Genomic DNA, 8,120 nt, shown 5'->3' on the forward strand with positions numbered 1-8,120 from the left:
TGCTGAAATGTTCTTTGCTTTGGGTAAAAGAAAATACAGAATGGTCAGTTAATTATAATTTTATTCAACATATTCCACTCTCAGATTCACACACTTATTGCAGTGGTCCTTCAGTTTTTCAAGCCCTGTAAAAGAACTCGGAAGATTGGGCTGCCAACCAGGTCTTTCGCGACACCCTTAAAGCCAGGAAGTTTTCAGCCCCCCCCCCATATATGTGTATGTATATATAGTTATATGTGTGTGTATTGGGTTGATGCTTAATTATCGCGTTTTTTTCCAACAAATTTTATTCAACAAAAACAATAACATGTTACAAAATCGTCTGTAAATGATTATTCCGGAGCATATTCACCACCTACTTCAATTACGGCTTCCCATTTGCTTGGAAGACGGTCAGACCGTCATTTAAAGATGTTTTTGTTAACTATCGTTTGTTATTGTTTTGTTGAAAAAAAGCCGCAATAATTATGCACCAACCATATGTGTATATATATATATATATATATATATATATATATATATATATATATATATATATATATATATATATATATATATATATATATACATATATATATACATTATATATACATATATATATATATACATATATATATACATATATTAATATACATATATATATACATATATATATACATATATATATTATATATATATATATATATATATATATATATAATATATATATTATACAATATATACATACATATATACCTACATATATACATACATATATAACATACATATATATTACATATATATATATATATATATATATATATATATATATATATATATTTATGTCTTAGGCCAACCGCATCAACAGTAACAAAATGAAAAACAAAACAAAACAAAAAAAGTAATACGAATAATAAAAACACAAATAAAAATGTTATTAATAAAGTGAGACATATGAAATGTCTTCCGTGTATTCTTTCTTTAAAAAATGGTAAAATGAAAAACGGACAGGAAAAGACAGAGAGAAGAAGTTATTGTGGCTGCGCTGCTGATAAGTTCCGTTCTTTTTTGCAACCAATTCAAAGCGTCGTTCTTCCCCTGTCTCATTAATTCAGGGCCAATTATATCCTCGCACAGCTTGTTGTAATTATTCAACCAATAAATCTGTTAATCGAGAAAATAAAAGAAAAAAAAAGAAATAGTTAAACAAATTTAAGAAATCTTAATTACTTATTAAATAATTAAATTGATATAACATAGGATTTTAGAAACCCCGATAGAGCATGAAATAAATTGTTTTTAAGGGTGGAACTTGAAGTAGATAACGTGTAGAATATTGCGTTAAAAACTACGAAGGTAATAGCGTGTATATATCGGGTTAAAAAATCCTTGGATGGGAAAAAAGTTGGATGGGACTCGAATCCTCATCCCCGAAAGACGTTCTACTATTGTACCAAAGCAAGCCATCGAATTTTGCTATCCATTTTAGGCGCTTTGTTCTTAGCTAGAACTTTTGTTTGTCATAGGATTGTAGAAACTTGAATGACATTAAATAAATCGTTTTATTGGTAGAACTCGAAATAGATAAAGCTATAAATAACAACGCGTAAATATTGGACGCTAAATGGCGAATTGGTAGTCGTTAGAATGTTTGACAAAATGCTTGGCAGTATTTGTTCTAGCTCTCTTCACTCAAAGTTCAAATCCCGCCGGACAATAATGTCCCAACCCTCCCCTAATATTCATTTCCATTTTGTCTCAAATCACAAACTCCAGAGTACTTCCCAGTCCTTCCTATCAGAAACGCAGGATTCTGGAACTTTCTCCTTTCCCTCATTTTTCTCATAGACATTAAACCACAACAGTTCAAGTCTGATATAACTCTCACTGGCTTCATCAGATATCTTGAGCCTGCAAAGGTCATGAGTATCATCCTCCTTAGATTAATGTTTAAAAATAGTTGGCCTTCATGATCACAACATAACGCTACCCTCAACAAAATCTCCCCTCCGACGTAACGTTGCCCTTTGACATAAAATTTCCCCTTAACACAACTCTTTTCTTTAACGTAACACTGCTCTTTAACACAAAATATTTTGGGCATGTTGGCCACAAATAAAGTAGTTGTTTTCACAAGGTTCGTCAAGAGAAATCAACAAGAACGATTTTTCTGTTGATTCCTTCAGGCTTAAGCAAAATTATGTACGCTCAACACTGTAATTAAAGCAACATTGTTGGTTTTACGCTATGCATATTCTATATCAATTATGTCACACCATTAGCATCGCAGTTTATTTTGGTAAATCAATAATAACCTCCTTCTTAAAGAAGCACGCGTAACATTTAATAATTTCCCTGGGGAAATATTCTTTAGATTTTGCTAACCGTAAATGTGAAACTGTGGCTCCATTCATACAGCTTATGGTTTATTGCATAGCATATTCAAAACATTTTACATTTCATCAAATATTTCAGTTCCTTCCCGAATTATACTGTTGACCATTAGTAAAGAACCTCAGCTGTTTACTGTATAAAAATGTACCTTTTGAGCGTTAAGTATATATGCCAGGAATGTAGTACAACAAAGCAAAGCTGTTAACTCATCGATTCCTTCAGCCCAGCAAATTCTTCAAGTTCAAGTTGCTGTCTACAGGTAATCAGCCATCGTAAAAGAGAGCTGCTGGCTACTAATCGAACCTCGTGCTAATCCCTTATTAAATTGTATCAAAACTACAGACTTATAGGCGCAGACATATAAGTCTGTATGCTTGTGAGGTTCATGCGCAATCACTTAATTCCGGGTTCGATCACATTGCAACGCTTCTTATGCAAGTATCTTCTATAGCAGCCTCAGGCAAACAAATACTTTATAAGCAGATTGTGTTAAATAGAAACTATGATAGCCGTTTTATATATACATTTATATATACATACATATATACACACATGTACATATGTATACAGATATACATGCATATACTTATATACGTCCTGTACCCATATATGCATATATATATATATATATATATATATATATATATAATATATATATATTATATTTATATATATATATATACATATAATGGAACAATTACTATGTAGCAATGTAGAATATATTGTATAAAGGATTGTGGGTAAGGCCAAAACAAGGCGAAGTAAATGCAAGGCAAATCACAAGAAAAATATATGAATTAATGTAGACTTATCTTGTATTCAATATTTCAGAGTTATGACTCCATTTTCAAGAAAATAAACTGTTATTTTCGCATTGTTTTGGCCTTCCCCACGATCATTTATACAACACCCACACACACACATGCATATATATATATATAAGTACAAAAATGAAATATTTGCTGAGGGTAATAGGAATGATAAAATTTCTTGAGGACGGTGTTCCAGTATAGTCGCTCCCCACTGACTTAAATATTAAGCTATTTCTTAAAGTCTGACAATATAAGATTTCTGAATGACCTTATTAAATCTATTATATTTATGATGGTCAACGATGTTTCAGTTGCTAATGACATTTTTCACATACCTGGTCTTTACTCAGCATAGAATAGTCAATGAGATTCGGTTCGAAAGGTACCAGTGTAATAGGTTTGAATTTGAAAAAATTGAAGTTCATGAATCGATACTGAAAAATAAAAGCAAGCATGAAAGACATTTTACATTAGATGAATAGGTTAATTTCTTTAAAGAATGAGGTACAACATTTGTACACACACACACACGCACCACATGCATTAAAAAGCAACAACAAAGTGTTCCTGAACCTTAGAAATATACACTGTCGATCCTAAATTTTTAGGTTGATGAAAAACTAAATTTCTTTCGGGACAATGGTCTGCTGTAAGTTTTTTGTTGTTGTTGTTTTATGGGGAGGGCAGCTGAGATAACATCAGCAGTGTAACGATACACTTCTCAGCTGCATTGTGCTATTGGTGTCACTTATGTTGAAACTTACAATCTTTCTAAGAATATTTCAATGTTCACTTTTACGCACAGAATTCTGCTTGTGTTTCTTGTACTGTTGTAGAATAATGATAATTGTTTCTGATGTAGATATGTTAAATAGCGAAGAGCTGAATGCATGCGTACTGGCGTTTTCAGACAACTTCACTCCTCCGACCTCCTCTCTTACTATCCAATGACACTTCTACTATTCCTCATGCTTTACTCCTCTCTCACAATTCAATGACTCTTCTACTATTCTACATTCTTGTTTTTTTTCTTCTTAATCCTAACATTTTGAAAAAATATTTCTCTAAGTATTATAACTATATCAAGTAATTTAAGCACAACATATGCTTCATAACGTTTGGAACTGAAATACGTATTGAGCTCACTCTCTCATACAATATTAACTCTCATAACTCTCTACTATAAAAATGTTGGAAACTTAGTATTATTTCAGATATTAATAAAATTTGTCGGACCTGTTTTCATGCCGTCGGCCGTCGGAACTATGGGAACTTAGCACACTCCGACTGCATGAAAATAGATCCGATTAATTTTATTATTACCTTAAAAAATACTAAAAAAGACCAAATTTCAAACATCTTTATGTTTAATACGTTTAGAGTAATTCCAACTATAAAAATCGCACTTTAAAATAGTGCTTAGCGACAGTGGCGTAATTTTCCTTCAAACTACGTAGAAGAGTTTTGACACGTACCAGCTACCATAAATAAATAATTGTTCTAGGAAAGTAAGACCCTACTTTCATTAAATTGTCTTTTAAGTGGCAGCAGAAGAATTATTGTTGAACTTTTAAAAGGTAAATTTATTGTTGCCTACGGCCAGCTATATGTTAGTTGTTCAAGGTGAGGGAATGGAAACAAGCTATTTGTACTGACCCCGCTAGGGCAGCTTTTAAGCTAGTGTATAATATATATATATATAATATATAATATATATATAAAATTGATCAAAAATAAAAAAATGATGCCAAGGATTCAGCGGTTACATATGTTTCGGGCCTTTATTAGACAGATTTTATTTGATCAATTCACTTGGCATCATGTTTTTATTTTGATCAATTTACTCCACCACCTACAACACCAAACGGTATACAAGGTGCTTATAATTATCAAGTACTCACCCCGAATTTCTATATATATATATATATATATAAACATCAACCACACTTTTCGATTATAAATAGAAAGCTACAATGCCTTGTTGAGTTAGAGAAGCTTTTGCAATCAATGGGGATTTAACCAACGGTAATGTTAGATTTAATGTAGATTTTGACCGTGCCACGGATAAGGAACAATGGTGAAAGCAGATTGACGGCCGACATTGTATGCTCAACATGTCTTAATTTGTAGAATATACCTTATGATGTTGATGGAAGAAGAGACTTTGAAACAGAAACATCATAAGCCAACACTCTTTCTTGACACTAATTCGTACTGATATAAAAGATACACAAAGACACTAGATTGTGTGGCTACAATGGTCATCCCATGATCGTAATGTCCCCGGTACAATTCCTGGGCCAGGCGGTACATTGTGTCCTTGAGCAAAGCACTTCATTCCACGTTGGTCTAGTCTACACAAATATACCAACCCTCTCTCCTTGCACTTGTGACATCGTGTATCGTGTATGATCTGCTGGCAAAATTTAAGGGTCTATACCTACATCTTTGCCTCGTAGCAACAACGAGTGAAAGTATTATACATGTTACTAAGTCATACTCTCTAAGAGTTTCTCACTCTTATATATATATATATTATATGCACATCACTGTATTGACTAGACTATTGGATGTTATTATATACATTGCTGGCCGCCATGCGCTTCGTCGTATTGTCGTAGCTTTTCAAATGATGCCATCCTGCTGGTTAGACAGGCAGGCCTATACCATAGTGATGACTGAGATCCCCTATGTTAAATGTGTTTCGTCCCTATATTTGATGAGTAACTTCCTTCACCGGCAAGTCACCTTTTATTAAAAAAATGTTGAGGTTTAGTTCAAATTCAGCTTTGGTAATTTGCGGCCAAAGATATTCCAAACAGTACAATCCCATCTCATTTTATTCTTAATGACATTAAGTGATTTCAATTTGGCTGCTATTTTTTTGAAGAAAATGCAACTACATAGCCTCTCTCTCTCGTTGATGGTGATAAGGAATGAAATATGTCTGATATTTCTGTCTTCCAGCATCGGCATTAATTGCATAAATGAAGTTAAATATAACCTACATACTGGCGACTCGGATAAACCCTAAATCCTTCCAAATATACTTTACTGCTTTAAACAAAGCAAAAGTACATTAAAAATTATCAGAAAAGCAAGATGAAAATTGTTCTTACCTTGGTTGTCGCATTTTGAACCATCAATATGGTTTCCAGACGTATTCCAAATGCACCTGCTTCATAAAACCCGGGCTCTGCAATTATTGACGGAAAATATAGACGTGATTAGAAAGAAATAATAATGTAGATTAATGTGCGCACGCGCAGAGACTCGCGTAATTGCTTTAAATTCACTAGCTTTCTATACATACATATATATACATACATACATACATACATACATACATACATACATACTACATACATACATACATACATACATACATACATACGTACGTACGTACGTATATATAAGTATAAATGTCGAAACTTTGGTTGTATAAAAACCGTTGTGATAGAAATGCTTACCATCGGATAAGAACATACCGACCATCAAAGGAGTAAGATGATAAGGCGGGTTTGAGAAAGCGCTTGGGCCTGTGTATATATAAAAAAATATTATATGTTATTTATCTGAAACTGATGGCATTCTCTGTCACTACTCCGAGTTTCCAGCGACCGTACATTCATCCAGTTACTTTGAAAGAGCAGAAACGTAGAAACATGTGAAAATTGAAGTAATGGTGGAGAAGAATATCTGCTTCGAATGATTAAAGATTGCTACATGCATTTTATATATGAGTGACGTTAACGTTTACAAGATGTAAAGAAGAAGAAGAATGTAGGAGTAGCTGTGTGGTAAGTAGCTTGCTTACCAACCACATGGTTGCGGGTTCAGTCCCACTGCATGGCACCTTGGGCAAGTATTTTCTACTATAGCCTCGGGCCGGCCAAAGCCTTGTGAGTGGATTTGGTAGATGGAAATTGAAAGAAGCCCGTCGTATATATGTGTATATATATATGTGTGTGTATATGTTTGTGTGTGTGTGTTTGTCTCCCAACATCGCTTGACAATCGATGCTGGTGTGTTTACGTCCCCGTAACTTAGCGGTTCGGCAAAAGCGACCGATAGAATAAGTACTAGGCTTACAAAGAATAAGTCCTGGGGTGGGTGGGGGTCGATTTGGTCGACTAAAGGCGGTGCTCCAGCATGGCCACAGTCAAATAACTGAAACAAGTAAAAGATTAAATGAATAGATGCAGTGAGACTCGTAGTGACTATGAAAGAAAAAAAATCGCGCTTCGTTGGTTGTTTATTTCTTTTTACCTTCATGAACACTGAGATACGCTCCGATTCCGTGTCCGGTTCCATGCATATATTGTAACCCTACATTCCACAAGTGACGTCTTGCCAGGGCATCGAGTGCGTATCCTAAAATGATATTTATGAGAAAAAAAAAATTGATTTAAAAATTAGCGCAAAAAATAAAATAAAAGAAAGAATAATTGCTGTAAAGTACCATATGAAATCAAACGTTGAGCGATATTTTCAAATGTCTGGATATTATCTGTAAAAAAAAAAAAACTGGCTCTCCGTCGGTTATGACGACGAGGATTCCCGTCGATCCGATCAACGGAACAGCCTACTCGTGAAATTAACGTGCAAATGGCTAAGCACTCCAAGAACACACCTACCCTTAAGATAGTTCTCAGGGAGATTCAGCGTGGCACGGGATGCGACAAGACTGGCGCCTTTGAAATACAGGCGCTACTCATTTTTGGACAGGAGCGCCGTAAAATAAGCTCTTGTTTCTCCCTTCATCATTTTCCTCTGCTTTTTTTTTTTTACTACTCTAACCATTACATAAAAGAAACGCGTTTCTTTCGAATGTCTATAGAACCTCTTCGTTTAAGACCTTTGCATTTACTTTGATTGCAACCATACTTCTTTGAACAATAGCATGACCAGGCATTCAGATCTAGAATTAGAAAA

General features: G+C 34.0%; 1 protein-coding gene across 1 annotated transcript in view; it reads right to left on the reverse strand.

Moving 5' to 3' along the window:
* Positions 1 to 909: 909 nt before the first annotated feature.
* Positions 910 to 8,120, reverse strand: part of LOC115215646 (xaa-Pro aminopeptidase 1) — an 80,233-nt gene continuing 73,022 nt past the window's right edge. Inside the window, exons 18-22 of the mRNA XM_029784896.2 lie at positions 7,455 to 7,559; positions 6,656 to 6,724; positions 6,305 to 6,381; positions 3,521 to 3,619; positions 910 to 1,143 (exon numbers count right to left, since the gene is read on the reverse strand). Coding sequence (XP_029640756.1) covers positions 961 to 1,143; positions 3,521 to 3,619; positions 6,305 to 6,381; positions 6,656 to 6,724; positions 7,455 to 7,559 — 533 coding nt within the window. The 3' untranslated portion in view covers positions 910 to 960. The remainder of the gene's footprint in view (positions 1,144 to 3,520; positions 3,620 to 6,304; positions 6,382 to 6,655; positions 6,725 to 7,454; positions 7,560 to 8,120) is intronic.

The sequence above is a fragment of the Octopus sinensis genome, linkage group LG9 (genome assembly GCF_006345805.1).
Source record: "Octopus sinensis linkage group LG9, ASM634580v1, whole genome shotgun sequence".
In the NCBI taxonomy this organism is placed as follows: domain Eukaryota; kingdom Metazoa; phylum Mollusca; class Cephalopoda; order Octopoda; family Octopodidae; genus Octopus; species Octopus sinensis.